This window comes from Macaca nemestrina, chromosome 15, assembly GCF_043159975.1.
Source record: "Macaca nemestrina isolate mMacNem1 chromosome 15, mMacNem.hap1, whole genome shotgun sequence".
Taxonomy (NCBI): Eukaryota; Metazoa; Chordata; class Mammalia; order Primates; family Cercopithecidae; genus Macaca; species Macaca nemestrina.
In genome coordinates, this window is record NC_092139.1 from 69,879,378 (window position 1) to 69,904,486 (window position 25,109).

The 25,109-nt window shown below is 38.9% G+C and overlaps 1 protein-coding gene across 1 annotated transcript in view; it reads right to left on the minus strand.

Annotated features, from left to right (window-relative positions):
• LOC105466821 (protein sel-1 homolog 2-like) overlaps positions 1-25,109 on the minus strand; it is a 150,342-nt gene that overhangs the window by 19,454 nt on the left and 105,779 nt on the right. Inside the window, exons 8-12 of the mRNA XM_071079852.1 lie at positions 11,287-11,340; positions 10,770-10,829; positions 10,598-10,679; positions 9,114-9,268; positions 570-638 (exon numbers count right to left, since the gene is read on the minus strand). Coding sequence (XP_070935953.1) covers positions 570-638; positions 9,114-9,268; positions 10,598-10,679; positions 10,770-10,829; positions 11,287-11,340 — 420 coding nt within the window. The remainder of the gene's footprint in view (positions 1-569; positions 639-9,113; positions 9,269-10,597; positions 10,680-10,769; positions 10,830-11,286; positions 11,341-25,109) is intronic.

Below are 25,109 nucleotides of genomic sequence, written 5' to 3' on the forward strand. Positions count from 1 at the left end.
CAGCCTCCCAAGTAGCTGGGATTACAGGCACCCTCCACCACGCCCAGCTAATTTTTGTAGTTTTAGTAGAGACGGGGTTTCACCATGTTGGCCAGGCTGGTCTTGAACTTCTGACCTCAAGCAATCCACCAGCCTCCGCCTCCCAAAGTGCTGGGATTACAGGCGGGAGCCACCGCGCCTGTCCCAGGTGCACTTTTAAGGTTGCTTTTGGTGCCCCAGATAAAGGCTGCTGTTATATGGGGCTTCTTCCCAAACCGTCACTTCAAGAATACCACCCTCAGGTTGCAGCCAAATGCCCCATTCAGCTGCTTCCGTCAGAGAGGCCTGCTGCGCTGTCCCTCTACAATGGGTTCAATGAGCTGGTATCATTCATTTGTTAGGTTTTTATTTTTTAAATTTAAATTTTAATTATTTTGAGATGAGGATCTTGCCATGTTGCCCAGGCTGGTCGCCTGTGCTCAAGTGATCTTCCCACCTCGACTTCCCAAGTAGCTGAGACAACAGGCACACGCTGCTAATTTCTTAGGTTTTTAATAAATGAAAACTATGAATCAAGATGAAGCATGTACCTTTCCTATAAATGCCATGGCATTTGCACTCCCGGCCTTTGCTGCCTTTAAGAAGTAGTGTAATGCTTTCTGGAGAGAAAAGAAACAGTGTTATTGCTAGTCACAAAATAAATCCTTCAAAATAGCTTTTTGAGCCACACTTTATTTAATTCAATATGCATTCAAAAAATATCTATGGTTCTGGCCACTGAGCTTAAGAAACATCTGTGAAATGCCCATTTTGTTCAAGGCACTATTCCGACCAAGTGCTTTTTCAGCCATAACCTGAGGAGTGGAAGAGTGTCTCCATCTCTTTCTTTCGTATCATTTTATAACATGAGGACTTGCTTCTTACATTTGGAAAGCCACAACGGGAATGTAGCTTTGTAGGGAGAGATGAATCCCAGCTGTGAAGCTAAATAGTCCATTATTTTGAAAAGCAGGCTTCTCTGTTGACACTGTGTACTTAATAAGAGGTTTTACTATGGTTGGCAGAATTGGATACACAGTATCCTAATGTTTATAGGCATAGTAAGACCAGACACACTTGCCCGGCTGCTGAGATCAGGTCTTTATGCAGAAGTGAGCTTTAAGACAATTCCTTCTGACTCAAATTGAAGGAGGCCAGTAAAGCCTCTGATTTTTGTCTAGGTCATTACATTAAATGAAGCACTCTGTCTAGAACACGTAAGGGCTATCCTTGTCCCTTGCTGCCACACTCCCTAGGCCTCATCTTGACCTTCTGGAAAGCCCCTCTTCGGAAACCATATAGAGCAATGAAAGAAATCAGCCTCAAGAATGTGATATGAAACCGCTGTTTTTGTTTGTTTGTTTGTTTGTTTGTTTGTTTGTTTTTGAGACGGAGTCTCACTCTGTTGCCCAGGCTGGAGTGCAGTGGCATGATCTCGGCTCACTGCAGTCTCCATCTTCTGGGTTCAAGTGATTCTCCTGCCTCAGCCTCCTGAGTAGCTGGGATTACAGGCGACCCCCACAATGCCCAGCTGTGAAGCCATTCTTTAAAGTGTCTTGTTAGGATACGACCCTTCTGCTCTTTGAAAAGTCTCCATCAGGTTGATGTGCAAAGATGTTCCTTCTCAAAGAGAAGAGAATGTTTAAAGAAGAACTGCTGGTAGTTATTTGACATGGAAGTTTGCTGTAGGAATGTTGCTAACTTCTTTGTGGACATAAGTACAAATGCTGCCACTGCTGAACCTCATGGCATCATGCATCCATTCATCCATCCAGCTCTCCCAATCTTCATTTACCCTTTCAAACACTTGATTGAAGCCTGCTATATATAGGATAGTATGTTACGTATTATAGGTGATTCATAGACAAACAGAAACATGATTCCTACATTTGCTCCCTAACGATGTTCCTGAGAAAGAGAATACATATAAATAGCAGTAAGATAGTATGTAATAGGTGGTATAAAATAAACTCCATAACGAATTAGAAGGAGATAGAATAAAAGACATTGTATCCGGTTCTCCAATAAGTGTTTTGCAAACTTTTTCTTCCCTAATCTTCACAATAGCACCATCAGGAGGGTGTTATTAATTTCTGATCTTATTACCAACATGTCAGAGTTGTGCAGTTAGTACTGGAGATCAATAAGCAGCTCACCACTCTGTCTCCACAGTATATAGAGGAGGGCTAAAGTGATCGAGGCCTCATGAAAGATGGTGACAAGTCACCAGTACAGAGGCTAGGGGAAGAACCTGAGCAAAGGAATGGGGATGAGAGTGGCCAAGTTGTGTTCAGAAAATAGTAACTACTTCAGCGTGGCTGAAATACAACATCCGAAAGCCAAGACTTACAAAAATATGATGGGACCATTACTATAAACAGTCTTGAATACCAGGCTAAGGACTTTATTATTTTTTTTAATTAAAAAAAATTTTTTGAGACAGTCTTGCTGTGTCACCCAGGCTGGAGTGTAGTGCTGTGATCTCAGCTCAGTGCAACCTCCACCTCCTGGGTTCAAGCGATTCTCCTGCCTCAGCTTCCTGAGTAGCTGGGACTACAGATGTGCGACCACCACAACCGGCTCATTTATGTATTTTTAGTAGAGATGGAGTTTTGCCATGTTTGCCAGGCTGATCTTGAACTCTTGACCTCAGGTTATCCTCCTGTTTCAGCCTCCCAAAGTGCTGGGATTACAGGTGTGAGCCACCACACACGGCTGTAAGGATTTTATTTTATTTTAAAATAAAAAATACAAAATAGAAGCCACTGAAGATCTATAAATGTTAGGGAATCCTGAAGATAAAATGCCTGGAATCATCTAAGTGTCAGCTGGAGAGGAGAAAGTTATAGCAATGTACAAGTTACTAAATGAGAGAACACTAATATCAAAAATAAAAGTGTGTCTCATGAATCTCTCTACTGAGCTGTGACCAAAATATGTCCCCAGGTAACTGTGTAAATTACACAAATCACATTATCTCCTGGGCTTGGTTTCCTTATTCAGATTCTCCTCCTCTGTGCTCTCAGGGCACTTCATCCTGTCCGTATTGTGGCATTCAACCGTTGATTTCATTATCTACTTATTTTGTCTCCTCCAATGTTGAATCTTCTGTACTTAGCATAGTGTGGGCTATGTGTTAGGTATCAGGAAATGTTTCAGAAATGAATAAATGAATGAATGTCTATCCATCTCTAAAACAAGGCAGCTGGACTTTAATCTTTATGGGCTCTTCTCGCTCTAGTATTATGATTCTGTAAAATCATTTTCAAAGTCCAGTTTAGTAATTTGGTTCTCAAATATCTTGTAATAGAGACTTTTGAAAAAAGTTTCATTCTGGGAAATCAGTGAAATTTTAAAAGAAAGTAACTTGTTCTCCAGAAGCAAATATAAATCCTGGCATTTTCCCCACCCTTAAATATAATGATTTGATAAAGACCTAAAGGAATTGAGACTCTGTCTCACACACTGCTCCACTGTCATGGCTTACTTAGCATTTCATTCCCTTTTTTTTTTTTTTCATTTTTAAATTTACGTGTCCATAATACTATTGCTTCAATTATATAAATCTTCATTAAACACCACATGAAACTACCACCAAGAAAGCTACCTTGATGGATACACATGAGCCAACCTGAGTTCTTGTTCTTGAAGAGTTAAGATCAAGTATCCATCCATCGATCCATCGATCCATCGATCCATCGATCCATCGATCCATCCATCCATCCATCCATCCATCCATCCATCCATCCATCCTTCCTTCCTTCCTTCAAATATTAACTGAGCACCCATCATCATATTTCACAGATTCTAAGATGTACATCTCCTCCCACCTCATTTCAATCAGGACATTTCTTACTATCCATGGCATATTATGATATATATTGGTTTTTTTTTTTTATTCCTCAGAACATAAAATATTTGTGTGTCTTACAATTGCTGGTGTCTTAGTATGAAATATAGTAAGCCCCAGATATTATGTTAAGTAAGTAAAGTTTTATTACTTGAACCCATATCTCTCTTTTAAAAAAATGATCATGATTTTTCATCGGCTATAAGCAAATCTGTAGTTTAATCAGTTTGTAACATTTCCCCTAGAATGAAATGCCAAGAAAATGTATTGTTCTAAAAATATTTATGAATACTTTTTTTTTCTTTCTTTCTTGAGATGGAGTCCTGCTCTGTCACCAGGCTGGAGTACAGTGGCATGATCTCAGCTCTCTGTAACCTCCGTCTCCTAGGTTCAAGCAATTCTCCTGCCTCAGCGTCCTGAGTAGCTGGGACTACAGGCGTGTGTCACTATGCCCAGCTAATTTTTGTATTTTTAGAAGAGACGGGGTTTCACCATGTTGGCCAAGATGGTTTCAATCTCTTGACCTTGTGATCCGCCCACCTCAGCTTCCCAAAGTGCTGGGATTATAGGCATGAGCCACCGTGCCTGGCCTGAATACTTCTTTCATCTCTGGCTCTGTAGATTATCCTGAGAAGAGATGGTATTAGCTCTTTTTAAAAATTTTTTAATGGGTAGCAGCATAGACAAAGCAGTTGCCCTTACAAATTTGATATTATTCCTCTGCTAGGTTTAATTTAATTATGCTTTATCCATTTTAATAATGTTCACCCAAACATCCCGCTTTCCTAATCCAATTTACTCTGAGCCTGCATATATTTAGAAATGCAAATAAAATTAAAATCTATGTGTAGAAATTTCAAGATAATGTAATCAAGAATTGCATATACAGTATTTTTCAATAATTAAGAATTTGGTCAGGGGGAGGGTAAAAATGTTTTCTGTGATGACAACTCATGAGAGAGATTAGTTCAACCCAACAATGAGGAAGGAAAAGAAAGGCCAGCTAGTTATTTCCAGGTATTTTGAAATTTAATTTTCTGAGCAGTGGACTGGAGCATCATATTTAAGAAGAGTCTTATACTAATAATTCTCTTTGGTGGACTGAAATATTAGCATACTGGCTCAAGTGGTGGTCTTCAGGCTGAGGACTGTAGTTAAGAATAAGGTATTGTATATTTCAAAATAACTAGAACAGAGGATTTTGAATAGAACATGACAAAGAAATGACAAGTGTTTGTGGTGATGGATTTGCAGATTACCCTGGTTTGATAATTACATAATGTATACGTCACATTTGCATACATATGTATATATTACATAATGAATATATTATGTAATGATCAGAACATCACAGTGTATCCCATAAATATGTATAATTATTATGAGTCAATTAAAAAAGAAAATAAAAAGAAAAGAAAACATTATCCTCTCTGAGGAGGTGAGACTTGGAAAGATGAGAAGTGAGGCATGAAAAGAGCTGCAGTAATAGCCTTTTGGAAACTGGATGTATCTTTGTATCTTCCCTCTCCCTTATGCATCTCCCCTGCCTTCCAAGTTGATTCTGGCACAGCTACACTATGGTATGTTACGAGAATGACCGCAGTACTTTGCAGCTCTGCTCACTGAGAGGAGAAGCCCATTTCCCTATCTCTCCAAGCTTGCTGGCCTTGTGATTTGCTTTGGCCAAAAGAATGTGGCAGAAGTGATTTGTCAGTTCTGAGCTCTGGCCTCAAGAGACTTCTGCTCTGGTGTTCTTCGAACCTTTGACTGCCAAGTGGAAAGCTTGGGCCAGTTGGCTGGAGCATGAGACCACATGGAGAGGGACCCCAGTCATTCTAGCAGTCACAGAGGAAGCCATCATAAACCAGCCAGCTCTAGCTAATGTTTCAGCAAACTGCAGATGCATGAGCAAGCCCAGCGAAGATTAGCTGAGCCTGGCCCAGATCAGAATTGCTCAGCTGAGGCTAACCAAAATTGCTGACCTGTCAAAATCATGAATTAAATAAATGGTTATTATTGAAAACCACCTACGTTTGGGACTATTTAAAATGCAGACAAAGATAACTGATAGATAAGTCAATCTGTCGTAAGGTTTGATATTTCAACTGGAGTCCTCCATTCAAGTTCCGGTTCATTAGGCTGAGAGAAGAAAAAAGGACCAGCCTGTGCTTACCCCCAGAGAGTACCTGAACCACAAGGATGATTCTGGAATTAAACTTGTCTTCTTGGGATATCTGGAAGCAGAAGGCCCAACCCACTATCAGAAAGAGCTAAAGGAAACTGAGAGATCATGTCATTTCTTCTTCTTGCTTTATAAATGAGGGAACAGATTTTAGAGGCTGTTTTTTGTTTTGGCCTGGGTCAAATGAAGTTTAATGGAAAGAGCTCAGGTTTTGATTTCTGAAGGCCTGAGTTCAAATTCTGCTTCTTAAACAATCTTACTTCCCAGTTGTGAGCCTTGAAGCAATTTATTTTATGTCTCCAGCCTCTGCTTCTTATTTGTAAAACAGATGTAATAAAAACCTTGTGAATGAGCCCACAGGAGATCCTGGCTGGGCTCCTGGGTGACACTCAGCTGCCTGGCTGCTACATAACAGCTCTAGGATCCTGCCCTGGGATTGCACTTCATCCTCACCTGGAGGCAGCTGTAGCTGCCATCTGGTGACCACAGTGGCTGGAGCTGACTGAAGTACCAACTTTGTGGGATTTTATTGCACTGTACAAAGATTGGTTTGTCTTCCCTACAGCTGGAGCTAGGGTACGCTCACGTCCAAATTTCATGTTTATGGAAGATGAGGAAGCCTTCCTAGTTACACATTCTATGATTAACATGAGAAACTCATTGCAGGCTGAAATCTGACAGAGTAATATTATGAATCCGGATATTCCCATCTAAGAAGCTAAAACTTTGGTTATGATTAAGATGAAAGAAAAATCTATGGATCTTCAACTGAGTTGTCTTGGGGTGAATATGCTTATTTAAATTCCTACCTATTTTATCACATTTTATGAAATGACTTTGACATTTACCTAATGTTTACTGGACCTCATATAAAATACAAATTATAGTACCAAAGACACATTCATAAAATAACACAAAATGAAATGCAAAGTAATAACAGATCACTTTTTTAGGTAATAGCCTTATAAAGTAGTTGTTTCTATCACGTAGCCATTGGGACTATGTTGAAATAGGCTGTGTTCCTTTGAGACAAGGAGCATGTGGTACCTATAAATGAAAAGAGCAGCAAGATCATCTTTTTTTAAAAAAATCCAGTTACTTCCCAGGTCTGTGGTGATGTAGGGCCTTGAAACCACTATCAGAATCTAAGCAAGAACTCATCCCATGATCCTGACATCTTACAGAGGAGGATCCTGTGTAGGTCAAGTTCATTTGTTCATTTGCTTTTTTCTTCACTATAAATTTGAATGGTTAATTAACTTTTTTTTCTTTTTCTTTTTCTTTTTTTTTTTTATGGAGTCTTGCCCTGTGGCCCAGGCTGGAGTGCAGTGGCATGATCTGGGCTCACTGCAACCTCTGTCTCCTGGGTGCAAGTGATTCTCCCGCCTCAGCCTCTCGAGTAGCTGGGATTACAGGCATGTGCCACCACACCCGGCTAATTTCTTGTAATTTTAGTAGAGATGGGGTTTCACCATGTTTGCCAGGATGGACTCAATTCTCCTGACCTCGTAATCCACCCGCCTCAGCCTCCCAAAATGCTAGGATTACAGGCGTGAGTCACTGTGCCCGGCTGGTTAATTAACCTTTTAACCTCACTGGGATGAGGTAAGGTTAAGCAAAATGATTGAAAGGAGCTTTGCAAATGTATAAGGATGTTTAATATATTTTTAATTATATTAAAAGCAGTCTGTCTTCTGATTTAGCCAAATGGGGATGAAGTTGCTTCTCAGGATCCTTAGCAGTGATCCCCAGGTGGACTCTGTGGCTGGCCTTGGGTTCAAGCTGGCAGGTGTGGATATTCTCTCTCCTAATCCCAGCCCAAGGTGTGTGTGAGTGGGCAGAGACTAGGTTCTGCTGGAACATGGATACTCCCCTGCCTCGATTGCTCCTCAGAAGTCCCTTCCCCTTTGTACTTGAACACAGGTGGGCAAGTGCTCCCTCTGGAGAACTTAGTTCTTCCTAAGAAGCTGGGAAGCATAGTTGACCAACAAAGCATCAGTGGGCTTTCTGAGCAACTCTTCCACCTCTCCCTCTCCCTGCTTTCACTTCCCTGCCAGCCTCCCTCACTATTACCTTCCTCACCGCATGTGACTGGATCTTGAGATTGACTTACGTAGTAATCTTGATCTAGACCTTTCCTCCCAATTAGATGTAATTGTCCAAGAGAGACCTAGGAACGATGAGTTTGGAAATGATTTTAGCAGCAGTATTACTTTAAATAAATAAAACATTTATGTGGTGATTCTACTGTAGTATGTTGATTGTTGGACGCGTTTGAAATGTCCTGAAAAATTCAGGGAAACATTCCAGACTGTATCATTTATTGGGTAATTGGTTGCTGCTGGACATATGGCTTCCTTAGTGGCTGGAAGCCGGCCTGCCAGGGTACAGAATCACCCAGGCACGTAAACCTAGGGGCTTTAGCTCTTGACTCTCAAAGATTGTGCAAATACTGTCCCATTCCCAAAGACACAACCTTTCTGGATTGTCGTAGTTTATTCATATTAAAACCAACACTGGGGCCGGGTGCAGTGGCTCACACCTATAATCCCAACACTTTGGGAGGCCGAGGCGGGCAGATCACGAGGTCAGGAGATCTAGACCATTCTGGCTAACACAGTGAAACCCTGTCTCTACTAAAAATACAAAAAATTAGCTGGGCACGGTGGTGGGCGCCTGTCGTCCCAGCTACTCGGGATGCCGAGGCAGGAGAATGGCGTAAACCCGGGAGGCAGAGCTTGCAGTGAGCGGAGATCGCGCCACTGCACTACAGCCTTGGCGACAGAGCGAGACTCCGTCTCAAAAAAAAAAAAAAAAAAATTAGTTAATTAATTTTTAAGGAAGAAATGCAAAAACATTGCTATTATTATGGCAACTAGTTCTGCAGTGGGCTACAGGAACTGCAAGTAGCAGGGAACAAAACAGGAGTAGGGCGAGAGGAGGGCGTGTCTCTCCCCTTTCCTATTTAGGATGGGGTGTTGTTCATCCCTCCAGGACCCAGAAAGAATTAAGCCCCTTGTAATTTTCATGTTCTAAAAACTCAATCTCATCTGTATACATTACTTGTATCTGAACATCTCCTCTTTCTGCCAAAAATTTATAGTATTGGTATATGTCCCAATCCAAAATCTCACTGTTAGAACTCAGATTTTCAGGTCTTTCTGTTAGTCTTACTTTTTCCACTGGAACACCTTCACTTTTTTCAAATGTGTCAGCAACTGTGAATAAAAACAAGCCAGAGAATAGCTAGAAAACAGAGGCTGCCAGAGATAACAGTCAATTTAGAGAAAACACCGTTAGCTTATTATCTTAAATTGTGCAGAAATCTGTTCAACTAATAGAGACAGAAGATCCATGAAAAATAGAAATTTGCAGATTTTTGGCCAGACACAGTTGCTCGTGTCTGTAATCCCAGCCCTTTGGGAGGCAGAGGCGGGCAGATCACTTGAGGTTAGGAGTTCGAGACCAGCCTGGCCAACACGGTGAAACCCTGTCTCTACTAAAAATACAAAAATTAGCCAGGTGTGGTGGTGCACGCCTGTAATGCTAGATACCTGGGAAACTGAGGCATGAGAATTGCTTGAACCCAGGAGGCGGAGGCTGCAGTGAGCAGAGATCGAGCCACTGTGCTCCAACATGGATGACAGAGGGATACGCTGTCTCAAAAAAAAAAAAAAAAAAAAAGTGCAGATTTTTGTTTATTGGGTTCTCTAGTTCTTCTTCGCAACCTATGCAAGTATTGTATCAACTTATATCAGACTCTACAGAAGATCTTGACCAAAAAGACTCACGGAAAGGGGATATTTTAGGAGCAGACAACTCACTCTATCCATAATTTTTTTCTGGGACTAAGACTGTAATACAGGTATAATCACTGCTCTTTAATTACTTCCTATGGATAGTCTGAAAATAAATATAAACATGCTTGAATACACCTGACAAAGTGTGCAGTTTGAAATATATATAGTAATTCAAATTTCATTAAGCACATGAAATGATCTTGTTATATATAGCATCTTAAACTCAAAACCATTTTTTTCTCCTTCTTTCTTTTCTCAGATCCTAATAGTGCCAAAGATGTGTGTTTAGATGTTATTCTGATTACATTTAGACTAATGGTTGCTTGAATTGCTCTCATATGTGGTGATAGATACCTCCAGTGTATGTACCTTACATTCATTCCTTTAGGAATTTTTGGCAGTCATCCCATATTCTAAATGTTATTTTTATGGTAACTGCTTAATATTTATTGATGTTACATTCAAATCCTCAGTAAAGGAAAGAACATCACAAAAGCAAGTAAAACAGAATTGTTTGGGGATACATATTAATGAAAATAAAAACTGAGTATAATCTTTTAAAATTATTTGGAAAGTAGCTATTAAGGAAACAGAAACTGTATTATATTAAAAGAATTGTATTACAACATGTTAAGAACATACACTTTTGATATTTTCATAAGTTTATATCAATTGAACTGTTATTGATTCATTTTTCTAATTCCTTGGCAGCTGTTTATTTTAAAATAAGTTATGTGGATTACTTACTATGATCTGCCACTTTCTTGTAATAACTTAGGGCAACTTCACAATTCTGTAGAACATTGATTCCTGACAAATATCTGTACCCCTAAAACACCAACAGATGCATCTTAATATTCAAGACAATGCTGTATTTATGGCATACAAATTTGGTCCCGAGAATATTCTGTTTACAAACCAAAATCATCTGGGACATCATGCTTCCTCCAGCACTTCCAAAGGTGTAATATATCAGTGCCTAAAGTAAAAACAAACAAACAAAAAACCCCCCAAACCAGGTTGGTCATTTAAATTTGAAACTCAAACCAATGATTCCTTTTTTATTCCTAGTCCTACAATGACCCACTGAGTTACTCCAAAATAAATTTCAAATTTCACTCTCCTTTGTAAAGATGGCTGCCATTTATTAGGGGTTTACTAATCTCTGGAGTCTGTGATAAGGGCATTGTATAAGATATTTCATTTAATCATCATAATTTCCCTATGAAGCAGATATTATTTATCTTCAATGAAGAAGTTGACTTCTGAGGCTTTAAGAAACTTATGGCATAAGAACACTACGTTTCTTTGACTATTAAGCTGGTGCTTTCAACTACTACACTAGAGTGAACCCCTTTAATTAATGAGTAGATTTTATTCAATGTCCCTTTTAAAGAAATCAATTTTGTTCCAGAATAAAACAGAATGACCTTTACCTTAGCTTGATCATATTTCATTCCTATTCCATAAGAAGACAAAAATCCTAATGCCTAAAGCACAAAAGAAAAAATACAATTTAATCAATTTATCTCATATTTATTCTTATCTATATGGATAAGGGATATCTTAAATGTCTGCTTCATAATTTGCATTCTTTTTTTTTTTTTTTTTTTTTTTTTTTTTTTTTTTTTTTGAGACGGAGTCTCTCTCTCTCGCCCAGGCTGAAGTGCAGTGGCGTGATCTCGGCTCACTGCAATCTCCACCTCCAAGGTTCAAGTGATTCTCCTGCCTCAGCCTTCTGAGTAGCTGGGACTACAAGTGCCCACCACCACGCCTGGCTCTCTCTCTCTCTCTATATATATATATACACACACACACACACACACATACACACACATATATATATATAAATATATATAGTATTTTTAGTAGAGACAGAGTTTCACCATGTTGGCCAGCATGGTCTTGATCTCCTGACCTCGTGATCTGCCCACCTTGGCCTCCCAAAGTGCTGAGATTACAGGTGTGAACTATGGCGCCCGGCCTCTTTCTTTGTTAGTTTTTTTTTTTTTTTTTTTTTTTTGAGATGAAGTTTCACTCTTGTTGCCCAGGCTGGAGTGCAATGGCGTGCTCTCAGCCCATTGCAACCTCCACTTCCTGGGTTCAAGTTATTTTCCTGCCTCAGCCGCCCAAGTAGCTGGGATTACAGGTGCCCACCACCATGCTGGCTAATTTTTGTGTTTTTAGTAGAGATGGGGTTTCACCATGTTGGCCAGGCTGGTCTCAATTGCCCAGATGGGGTTTCACCTGAGGCCAGGCTGACCTCAAGTGATCCATCCACGTGCCTCGGCCTCCCAGAGTGCTGGGATTACAGGCGTGAGCCACCATGCCCAACCATTGTTAATTTATTTCTTATACCATAACAAAGCACCCCTTTACATTTTTTTTAAGGCTGCAGGAATTTGGGAATGCTCACAATAGTGGAAAATTTGTGTAATATATGTAAATATAGGCTAATTCTTACTGTACTTTAGTATAAATTATAGTAATAAAACCAAGGGCCCTTTTATACTTTATTGGAAATGAAATATTTTTCCTTCAATATTTGAAACATTTAGATTTGGATATTTTTCTTCATATTATTTTTAATGTGATGGATGTAAAATATTCAAACAATAACAAATACACTGAATAAAAAAATGAAAGGCTGAGCACAGAGCAAGACGATGGAATAGGAAGCCTCAGACTGCATTCCCTTATAGGGACAGTGATTTAATTATATATGATCAAAAAAGCCTTTTTGAGAACTCCAGAAACCAGTTAAGAAGTGATAGGACAGCAGGCAAGCTCAAAATCAAGAATAGTCCATGAAACAGGTAAGAAAAGCCATTTAATTTCATCCATGATCCCTCCTCCCTCAAGCCAGCACAGCTTGGTGCTCTCAGGAGAAAAAGCCCAACTGACAGTTACTACCTTGGGAGGGAAAGAGAAGAAAAGAACATATGACTTTTCAGGGGGTTGTTCCAGTGACTGTTTTTTTCCTCACCTAACTCACAGTGCTGACAGAACCAGTATATTTTCCATCCCTAGGGGCTACTGAGAACAAAAGAGCTCAATGGCTTACTGCAGTGCCAGAGAACCTGCAGTACCACAGACAGACATCAGAAGGAGTAAGAGATTATAAACTCCTGGAAACAAACAAACAAACAAACAAACAAACAAAGTGGCAAACCACTCTAATTGGGAAATTACATGCACAAGCCCAGAGAAGATGCATCCCCAGAAAAGGTTTGAGAAGCCTTCAGAATTTTTAACTGTGCTGATTGGTGAAGGCCTTTCACATATGAAGCTAGTCTATGAAGACTAGGAGAGATAGCTGTTTCTTCAAGTGCACAAATCATAGCAAAATAACAACAACAACAACAACAAGGCACACAAGGAAACAGGAAAAGATGGCCCTATGGAAGGAACAAAATCTCCTGAAATCAACCTTAAAGAAACACCAAACAATGAATTACCTAACAAATAATTCAGAATAATCATCTTGAAGAAGCTCAATGAACCATAAGAGAATACAGAAAATAAAATCTGGAAAATGATGCATGAATGCTATGAGAATATCAACAAAGAAAAACTACTAAAAAAACAGAAATTCTGGGCTGGGTGCAGTGGCTCATGCCTGTAATCCCAGCACTTTGGGAGGCCGAGGTGGGCGGATCAAAAGGTCAGGAGATCGAGACCATCCTGGTTAACACGGTGAAACCCCGTCACTACTAAAAAAAAGAAAAAAGAAAAAAAATTAGCCAGGCGTGGTGGCGGGTGCCTGTAGTCCCAGCTATTTGGGAGGCTGAGGCAGGAGAATGGTGTGAACCCAGTAGGTGGAGCGGTGAGCCAAGATCACGCCACTGCATTCCATCCAGCCTGGGTGACAGAGCGAGACTCCATCTAAAATAATAATAATAATAATAATAATAATAATAATAATAAACCCAGGAATTTTGAAGCTGAAGAATACAATATTTGAATTTTAGAAATGCACTAAAGGAATTCAATAATAGAGTTGATGAAACTGATGAATCAGCAAACTTGAACATAGGTCATTTGAAATTATTGAATTAGAGGAACAAAAAGAAAAAGGAATGAAGAAAAGTAAAGAAAGCTTAAGGGACTTATGGGATACCATCACATGGAACAATATACACATTATGAGAGTCTCAGAAGAAGAAGAGAGAGAAAAGGACAGAGAGGTTATTTGAAGATAAAATGATTGAAAACTCATGAATCTGAGGAAGGAAATAGGCATCTAAATTCAAGAAGCTCAAAGGATTCCAAGTGAGATGAACCCAAAGAACCCCAAACCAAGACACATTACAATCAAGTTTTCAAAAGTCAATGGCAAAGAATGTTGAAAACCCCAAGAGAAAAGTCACTGGTCACATATAAGGAAGCTCCTGTAACATCAGCAGATTTCTCACCAGAAACATTACAGACCAGAAGAGGATGGGATAATGTATTCAAAATGCTGAAAGAAAAACCTGTGCAGACCAGGCATGGTGGTGCACACCTGTAATCCCAGCACTTTGGGAGGCTAAGGTGGGAGGATCACAAGGTCAAGAGATTGAGACCATACTGGCCAACACGGTGCAACCCCGTCTCTACTAAAAATACAAAAATTAGCTGGGCGTGGTAGTGCATGCCTGTAGTCCCAGCTACTTGGGAGGCTGAGGCAGGAGAATCACTTCAACCCAGGAGACGGAGGTTCAGTGAGCCAAGATCGCGCCACTGCACTCTAACCTGGTGACAGAGCAAGACTCCATTAAAAAGGAAAAAAGGAAAAGAAAAAGCTGTCCACCAAAAACACTGTATTTGGTAAAAGTGTCTGTCCTTCAAAAATGAAAGAAGAATAAAGCCCTTCCCAGACAAACACACACTAAGGGAGTTTATCATTAAACCTGCTTTGAAGGAATTGCTAAAGGCAGTCCTATAAGTTGAAAAGAAATGACTCTAGAACTCTAGAAAGCAACACGAAAGCATGTGAAAATATAAAGCTCTATGAAAAGGTAAATATGTAGACAAATACAGAATCCTTTAGTATTGTAATGGTGATGCATAAATCAATTCTGGTATATAAATTTAAAAGACAAAGCATAGAAATAATTAAACTATAAAACTACATTAATGTATATAAAATATTAAAAAGATATAATTTGTGACATTGATAACATACAGTGGTGGGAAGATATAAATGACTTGAGATTTTATGTGTGATTGACATTAAGTCATTGTCAGTTTAATATAGATTGTTATAAGTATAATATATTTTGGCCATCCACAGTGGCTCATGCCCACAATCCCATCACTTTGGGAGGCCAAGGAGAATGGATCACCTGAAGTCAGGAGTTTAAAACCAGCCTGGCCCACATGGTGAAATGCCGTCTCTACAAAAATATGAAAATTAGCCAGGTCTGATGGCAGGTGCATGTAATCTCAGCTACTCGGGAGGCTGAGGCAGAATTGCTTGAAACTGAGAGGTGGAAGTTGCAGTGAGCTGAGATTGCACCATTGCACTCCAGCCTGGACGACAGAGTGAGACTCCATCTCAAAAAAAAAAAAAAAGTATAAGATATTTTTATAAATTCTTCATGGTAATCACAAAGAAAATGTGCATTGAAGATGCACAAAGAAAATGAAAAAGGAATCAAAGCACACCATTAAAACAAAAACAAACACACACAACTAAAAACAAGGGAATACAGTAAGAGAGGAAAAGAAGGACAAAATAACTACAAGACATGCAGAAAAAAATAACAAAACAGCAATAGTGACTCCTTCCCTATCAGTGATTGCTTTAGATGTAAATGGATTAAACTTCCCAATGAAAAGATATAGAGTGACTGAATGAATAAGAAAACAAGATTCAGCTATATACTGTCTACAGGAGATTCACATTAGTATAAGGACACACATAGGCTGAACATTAAAGGATAGAAAAAGATATTCCATGTGTCAAATTATGCCCCCACTTAACAGACAAGATGGACTCCCTGTGATTGAAAATTTAAAAGCAGAACGAAGAGTTATATGGCAGGGTGAAGAAATGGTCACACTCTCTGTGTCCTTGGAAAGCATTGTAAAACCCGTTTTTCCACAACGAAGTCAAAGAACAATTCCTGAAAATAACTGCAGCTAGAAATTCCTCAACTGACCCCAACAGACCACCTGGTGCCTCCCCACTGACCACCTGGAACCAGCTAATTAAGACAGACTGGTGAAATGGGGCTTAAAGATCATTTAATCAAGACTCTGTTCCCCACTCCCTTGATTCGCCTCCCCTGACCTGTGTTTTTGGCCTTTATAAACTCTAACTTTCCAACCCCGACCTCAGGTCACACTTTGATTTTGCACTGAAGGCTGCATCTCTCCAATCTGCAGATTGCTTTTAGAAAATAAAGCTCCCCCTTTTCCTCCACAGAACTCATTGATCTTTTGTTAACACAGGCAAATGGTAACCAAAAAAGAGCCAGACCAGCCCTACTTATATCAGAGAAAACTGACTTTAAACCAAAAATTGTCGTAAGAGACAAAGAAGAACATTATATAATGATAAAAGGTTCACTTCATTAGAAAGATGTAACAATTATAAATATATTTGCATCTAAGAGCAAAGCATCCAACCGTATGAAACAAATATTGACAGAACTGAAGGAAGAAATGGAAAGTAACACAATAGTAAGAGATTTCAGTACCCCACATTCAATAATAAATAGAACAATCAGATAGAAGATCAATAACAAAAGACCTTATTATGTTTACACAATAAGGTCCATTACAGACCAGTTGGACCAGACATATGCGGAACATTCCACTTTACAGGAGCAAAAGTATACATTCTTCTCAAGGGCACATAAAAACAGTCTCCAAGATAGATCACATTTTGGGACAGAAAACAAGTCTCAACAAATTTAAGAATATTTAAATCATACCAAGTATCTTTTCCAAACCCAATGGAATGAAACTAGAAATCAACAGCAAAAGGAAAACTAAAAACTTCACAAATACGTGGAAAGAAAAAATGACTTATTCTTGAGCAACCAATGAGTCAAAGAAGAAATCACAAGGGAAATTAGAAAATATCTTGAGAAAAATGAAAACAAACAACAAAACACATGAAAACTTGTGGGGATGCAAGAAAGCATCCCATAAGATGCTGAGGGAAGTTTAGAGCAGTATATGATATAAAATGCATTACTAAAGAAGATCTCAAATCAGCAACCTAACTTTATACCTCAAAGAACTGAAAAAAGAACAAACCTAACCCAAAGTTAGCAGAAGAAAGGAAATACTAAAGATTAGAGTAGAAATAAGAGAGACTAGAAAGCCAATACCAAGAAGTCAACAAAACTAAAAGTTAGGTTTTTAAAAAATATCGACAAAAGTTTGACCAGGTGCAGTGGCTCATGCCTGTAATCTCCAGCACCTTGGGAGGCCAAAGTGGGTGGATCACCTGAGGACAGGAGTTCGAGACCAACCTGGCCAAAATGGCAAAACCCCGTCTGTAATAAAAATACAAAAATTAGCCAAGCATGGTGGCAGGCACCTGTAATCCCAGCTATTGGGGAACCTAAGGAGGAGAATCATTTGAACCCAGGAGGTGGAGGTTGCAGTGAGCAGAGGTCACACCACTGCTCTCCAGCCTGGGCAACAGAGCAAGACTTCATCTCATAAATCAAAACAAACAAAAAATCAACAAAATTTGCAAACCTTTAGCTAGATTAACAAGAGAGAAGACTCAACAAAATTCAGAAGTGAAAGAGGAGACATTACAAACGATGTCACAGTAATAAAAAGGATCATACTGTTATGAACAATTATACACCAACAAATTGGATAACTTAAAACAAATGGATGAATTGCTAGAAGAATACAACCTACCAATACTGAGGTTTGAAGAAATAGTAGATCTGAACGATTTGTAACTAGTTAATAGGCTGAATCAGTAATCAGAAACCTCCCAACAAAGAAAAGCCCAGGACCAAATGCCTTCACTAGAGAATTCTACCAAAAATTTAAGAATTAACAGAAATCCTTCACATTTTCCAAACTTTCTATGAGGCCAGCATTACCCTGATACCAAAACTAGACAAGGATACAACAAGAAAACCATAGACCAATATACCTGAATATTGATGCCAAAATCCTCAACAAAATACTAGCAACCTGAATTCATGGCACATTAAAGGGATTATACACCATAACCAAGAGGAACTTACTCCTGAAATACAAGAATGTTTCAACATATAAAAGTGAATCAGGTTGGCGCAGTGGCTCATGCCTGTAATCTCAACACTTTGGGAGACCTAAGTGGGCAGATCGCTTGAGCTCACGAGTTTGAGACCAGCCTGGCCAACATGGCAAAACTTTGTCTCTACAAAAAATACAAAAATTAACTGGACATAGTGGTGCGTGCCTGTATTCCCAGTTATTTGGGAGGCTGTGGTGGGAGGATGACTTGACCCCAGGAGGTGGAGGTTGCAGTGAGCCAAGATCACGCCACTGCACTGCATTCTAGCCTGGGTAATAGAGCCAGATCTTGTCTTAAAAAAAAAAAAAAAAGTCAATTCCATAATACAACACATTAACTGAATGGAGGACAAAAGCTATTGATGGATAAAAAATATCTGACAAAATTCAACATGCTTTTGTGAGAAAAACACTCAACCAACAAGGACTAGAAGGAAATTATCTCAACATAATAAAGGCCATATATAAAAGCTTACAACTTACATCATACCTATGGTAAAAAACTGATTGCTTTCTAAGATCAGGATCAAGGCAAAGATGTCCACTTTTACTACTTCCATTCAGCATAGTCATGGAAGTCCTAGACAGAACAATTAGGTAATAAAAAGAAATAAAAGTTATCCAATTTGGAAAGGAAGAAGTAAAATGATCTCTATTCCCAGATGACATGATCTTACATGTAGAATTCCTAAAGATTAGACACACACACACACACAGTTAAAACTATTAAATGGACCAGGCGCGGTGACCAACCCTTGTAATCCCAGCATTTTGGGAGGCCAAGGCAAGTGGGTTGCTTGAGGTCAGGGGTTTGAGACCAGCCTGGCCAACATAGCAAAACTCCATCTCTACTAAAAATACTAAAAAATTAGGCAGGCGTGGTGGCAGGTGCCTGTAATTCCACTTATGCGGGAGGCCGAGGCATGAGAATCATTTGAACCTGGGAGGTGGAGGTTGCAGCGAGCTGAGATCATGCCACGGCACTCCAGCCTGGGCAACAAAGTGAGACCCCCATCTCAAAAACAAACAAACAAACAAACAACAACCCCCCCCAAAAAAATAACTAATAAATGAATTCAGCAAAGCTGCAGGACACAAAAACACTGTGCAAAAATCAGTTGTGTACCTACATACTAGCAACAAATAATTAAGAAAAAAGGAAGAAAAGAAAACACTTCCACTTACAATAGCATTAAAAAGATAAAATACTTAGGAATAAACGTAACTAAAAAAGTAAAAGACTTTTACATAAGTCACTACAAAACATTGCTGAAAGAAATTGAAGATACAAATCAATAAGACAGCTGTGTTGATGGATCATAAGACTTAATATTGTTAAAATCCTCATACTACTCAAAGCAATTACAGATTTAATGCAATCCCTATTAAAATATCAATGTTATTTTTTGCAGAAATAGAAAAACCCGTCCTAAAATTCATATGGAATTGCAAAAAAACCCTGCATAGCCAAAACAATCTTGAGAAAGAAAAACAAAATGGGAGGCCTCATACTTCCTGATCTCGAAACATTCTACAAACCTACAGTAGTCAAAACCGTGTAGTATGGGTATATAGACAGACATTTAGACCAACGGAACAGAATGCATAAAACAGAAACAAAACCTCACATACGTGGTCAAATGATCTTTGACAAGGATGACAAGGCTGCACAATGAGGAAAGGATAGTCTCTTCAACAAATGGGGTTGGGAAAACTGGATATCCACATGCAAAAGAATGTAGTTGGACCCTTACCCTAGATCATATACAAAAGTTAATTAAAGATGGAATAGACCAAAAGTAAGTCCTGAAACTATAAAACTCCTCAAACAAACTGTAGAGGAAAAGCTTCATGACACTGGATTTGGCAGTGATTTCTTGGATATGACAACAGATGTGCAGGCAACCAAAGCAAAAATGGACAAATGGGACTACACCAAACTTTAAAAAGTAGGAAAGGAAACAATCGATACAGTAAAAAAGCAACCTGTAGAACTGGAGAAAATATTTGCAAACCATATATCTGATAAGGGATTAATATCCAGAATGTATAAAAATTCTTACAACTCAATAACAAAAAAACTCCCAAGTACCCCAATTTTTAAAATGGGTAAAGACCTTGAATACATATTTCTCCAAAGATATACAAATGGCCAATAGGCATATGAAAAGGTGCTCAACATCAAGATGCTCAGCATCATTAATGATTAAGGAATGCGAATCAGAACCACAATAAGAGGCCAGGCGTGGTGGCGCATGCCAGTAATCCCAGCTACTAGGGAGACTGAGGCAGGAGAATCGCTTGAACCCAAAAGGTGGAGGTTGAAGTGAACTGAGATCATGCCACTGCACTCCAGCCTGGGCAACAAGAGCGAAAACTCCCTCTCAAAAAAAAAACCAAAACAAACAAACAAAAATAACCCACGATAAGCTATTACTTCATACCTGTAAAGATGGTCACTATAATCACACACATACACACACACACACACACAAACACACACAATAAGATATTACCTCATACCTATTAAGCTGGCCACTATAAACACCCCCCCCCCCAAAAAAAAACCCAGAAAATAAAAAAAACTGGTGAGGATGGGGAGAAATAGGAACCCTGTGCACTATTGTGGGAATGTGAAATGGTGCAGCTGCTATGGAAAACAGTATGGAGTTTCCTTAAAAAATTAAAAATACAATTATCACATGATCCAGCAATTCTGCTTCTGGGTATGTAACCAAAAGAACGTAAAGCAGACTCTCAAAGAGTCTAGTTTCCACCCAGTAGGTGGAGCTGACACATGGGTATTGATTAGAAGTCTATAAAAAGAGCAGTCCTAACCCCTGTCCTGTGCAGCCAGGCAGATAGCCCATCCCCTGACCCCACTGGAGATGGGAGGCTTATTCCCTGAAGAAATTAAACCAAGGAGACTTCAGACTTTGAGACACAGACACATTAAAGAATATCGGTGAAGAACAAGGCTGAAAACAGGAGTATTAGAAAAGTCTACATTCTGTATAATGAGTCTCCAGCTCTCTTTCCCAGAACTCTCATATTTATAACCCCACGCAGGAGGTATCGGAGATACCTCCTACTCTCTTACCCCAAGTAACCAATTTACCATCAACTTCCAGTGAATTTCACCTCCACAATATCTCTCTAATTCATTTCTTTCAGCACCTGCTATTGTGAGTTAGTCTCAATTCTCATCAGGACAATTGTAGTAGTATCCAGGCTTGTTCTCCTCCTCTCCATTCTTCATGTATGGGTAGAGCCAAATCTGCTTATGTCGCCTTGGCCCTGTTTAGCACCTTTTAATGGCTTCCCATTGTTTTTTATTTTTATTTTTATTTATTTATTTTGAGACAGAGTCTTGCTATTGTCACCCAGGCTGGAGTGCAATGGCCTGATCTCGGCTCACTGCAACCTCCACCTCCCAGGTTCAAGTGATTCTCCTGCCTCACCCTCCCTAGTATCTGGGATTACAGGCGCCTGCCACCATGCCCAGATAATTTTTGTATTTTTCGTAGAGATGGGGTTTCACCATGTTGGCCAACTGGTCTCGAACTCCTGACCTCAGGTGATCTGCCTGTCTTGGCCTCCCAAAGTGCTGGGATTACAGGCATGAGCCACTGTGCCCAGCCTGTTTTTTATTTTTTAAATTTATTTATTTATTTTTAAAAAGATGCCATGTGACACTAACCCATTGTTTTTTAAATATTCTCTTGAGTATAATAAGTTGACACATTATCATCTGTAAATAATAATTTTGTAAGTTCTTTCATGTAACCCATTTCCTTTTATTTTATTGGGTAAAACTTCCAGAACAGTGTAATGAATTGTGGTCATGGCAAGTATTCTTTTTGTTTGTTTCTGATTTTAATATGGATGCCTGTTGTGGTTTGCTATTATATATACGTTTTGCTAATAATTTCAATTAAATGTTCTCCGTTTACTAACTTTTAGAATCAGAAACAAATGTTGAATTTTATCACTCTATTTTCAGCATGTATTATAATTATTTATATTTTTTCTTCTTAGCATATTAATAAAATTCACTTAATCAGCATTTACTAAGCAGATGGTGCTAGGTACTGTCCTCTGCACTGGAGGTTACAGAAATCAAAAAGAAAGTCAAAGCCTGTGTGCTTCCCTGGCAGAGGGTGGAAGGGCAGAAGGAACAAACTTCGTCCCTCAGGCCCTTTTATAAGGGCACCTAGTCCTATACAGGGGGCACCACCCTCATGGCTTAATCACCTCCTGAAAGCCTCACCTATTAATAATGTTATATTGGGCATTAAGTTTCAACATGAATTTTGGAGAGGACACAAACACTCAAATCACAGCAAGTACCATGAAGAAAACTGAAGCAGGATAAGTAGGTAGAAAGTGATACGGTGCTATTTTATTGAGATTAAGCTACAAAAATGTATTCTAATGTTGAATTATCTTAATATTTCTGGTTAAAAATCCTACTTGATTAAATTTCATGCTTTTCAATTTGCTAAAATTTTATTTAGAAACCTTATATTGGTGTTTATAAATAAAATCTCCCTGTTTTATTCTTCTGGATTCTTATTAAGGCATTTTAGAATGATATTTAAAGATCTTCTTTTTTAAAAATAATTTACATAATAGAAAAAAATTTATGATGGTTTTATTGTATAGAATTTCCTAGTAAAACTATCTGAGTGTAGTGTCTTTGGAGAGGCTTATCTTTGACATTTTCAATTTGTTCCATAGTTATAGGTCTAGTCAAGGCTCCTACCACATTGATATGAGTGTGACCTGTAATACCCTACAGGAGGAACTGATTTATATTTTCTGGAAAATGTCTTTATTTCATCTAGATTTTAATGTATTCACATAAAGTTGAATATAGCACTGTCTCATAATTGCTTATATTTCTTTCAATCTGTGGTTTTATTTTTAAATTCTCAATGTTACCCACTGGTTATTTTTTAAAAATTGTGATAGACTGGTATGTAACTCAGGGGCCCTGGGTTTTCCGGTACACACTGAAAAAGTGCCCACTTGTAACTGTTGCACCTTGAGTTGTTTCAAAAAGTTCCTGGAAGAAGCTCAGCCCCAGAAAAACAAAAAACACTTGGATCCAGAGATGGTTGAGTAGGAGATGAACTTTGGCGAACTCTCATTGTTATCATCTTAAAAACCTGGCCCAGGGAGGAGCTTATTCTCTATTTTCTATACATGTGACATATGTAGAAACATAATCTGCCACTGTGCCTGTGCGGCCAGGACTCCCTGTCTACACACAGTGATTCAGCTGACCAGCCCAAGACATGCTCGGTTTTCACGCCTGTTTGTGGGGGCACTCCTTTGGGGCACTACCTCTGGTGTCCTCCTTACTTGTTGCAAGCAATAAAATCCCCTTGTTAAATCCTCCTTGGTTATGGGCATTGGAGGCTCACCTGGCAACAACCAAATGCACCTATTGTGTGAGTAGCAGCTAGAGTTTTGTCCCTATTATTGGGGGCATTTTAAAGAATTAAAGAATTATCTCATTTATATTTATGAAATAAATGACTTTGTTCTCTAATTCATTACATTGATTTCTGTTTCTATGTTTACTAATCCTTTTGTCCTACATTTATTTTGCTAGAGTTAATTTTTTTCCTTTTTTTTTTTTTTTTTTTTTTTTTTTTGAGTCAGAGTCTTGCTCTGTCGCCCAGGCTGGAGTGCAGTGGCGCGATCTTGGCTCACTGCAAGCTTTGCCTCCTGGGTTCACGCCATTTTCCTGCCTCAGCCTCCCGAGTAGCTGGGACTACAGGTGCCCGCCACCATGCCTGGCTAATTTTTTGTATTTTTAGTAGAGATGGAGTTTCACTGTGTTAGCCAGGATAGTCTCAATCTCCTGACATCATGATCTGCCCGCCTTGGCCTCCCAAAGTGCTGGGATTACAAGTGTGAGCCACTGTGCCCGGCCATTTCTTGTTTATTAAAACACGTAAAGTTGTATATTTTCCTCTGCATCTGGCATTAGCCCTATTCCATAACTTTTACTATGTAGTATTATCATCATGATTAAGTGCTTAATATGTCAGTTCAATTTCGATTTTGCTATTAATTAGGAGACTTGTAATTTTATAAAAAATGTGACTAAGCTGTCTTTTTTCCATCATTTTGTAGTTTTATTGCTTCTAGTCAAAGCTACCATTTCTCAAATAAATTGAGATTTTTCTTTGTGGAATCACTTAAAAAAATTTTTTTTTTTGCAAATTTTTAAAAATTTTGTTTAGAATGCTTTTCTATATAGTCTTAATTTTGCATGTAGATGTAGTCAGGGAATACCTTTTGTCTGCCTGGATTTTCTGTCACAGCTGTTCATACTTTCATAACTTCAGTTAAGTTATGTGCATTATTGGTCTTACATGTGTCAAGTTTAATTGATATATGCAGTGTTCAAAAAGATTACGTTGAGATTTGGCATTAAAACAGAAGACTTTTAGGTGCTTTGGAAGGCGTAGAACAGAGCAGTAGAGTGCAGATTTCATATTGATGAAGCAAATATTCATTTGTAAGAAGAAGGACTACAACTTCCTATTTCCCTTCAAAGCAACAGTCAAGGTCCTAAAGAAACAAAGATATGCCAAAGCAGATTAAACTTTATTACTAAATTATATGCAAAAGGATTAGCTGTCACAGCCGAGCTATGCAACTGAAGGCAGGAGAAAATGCCAAATCCCTAGGAATCGCTGAAAAACTTCATCTGTGCTTGCTGAGAAAAGTGCATTCTACCCTTTCAATTCTGAATATAAGTACGCTTGTTACAGTTACTTTGGCTGTGGAACAAAGTACCCCAAAACTTAGTGTCATATAAAATCCATTTATTATGCTCCAAGATTCTGTGGATCAAGAATTGGGACAGGATACAATGGAGATAGCTTGTCTCTCGTCCATGATACTGGGGCCTTAGTTGTAAAACTCCAAGGCTGGGGACTGGAATCATCTGAAGACTTGCTCACTCGCATGTCGGGCAGTTGATGCCAGCTGTTGGCTG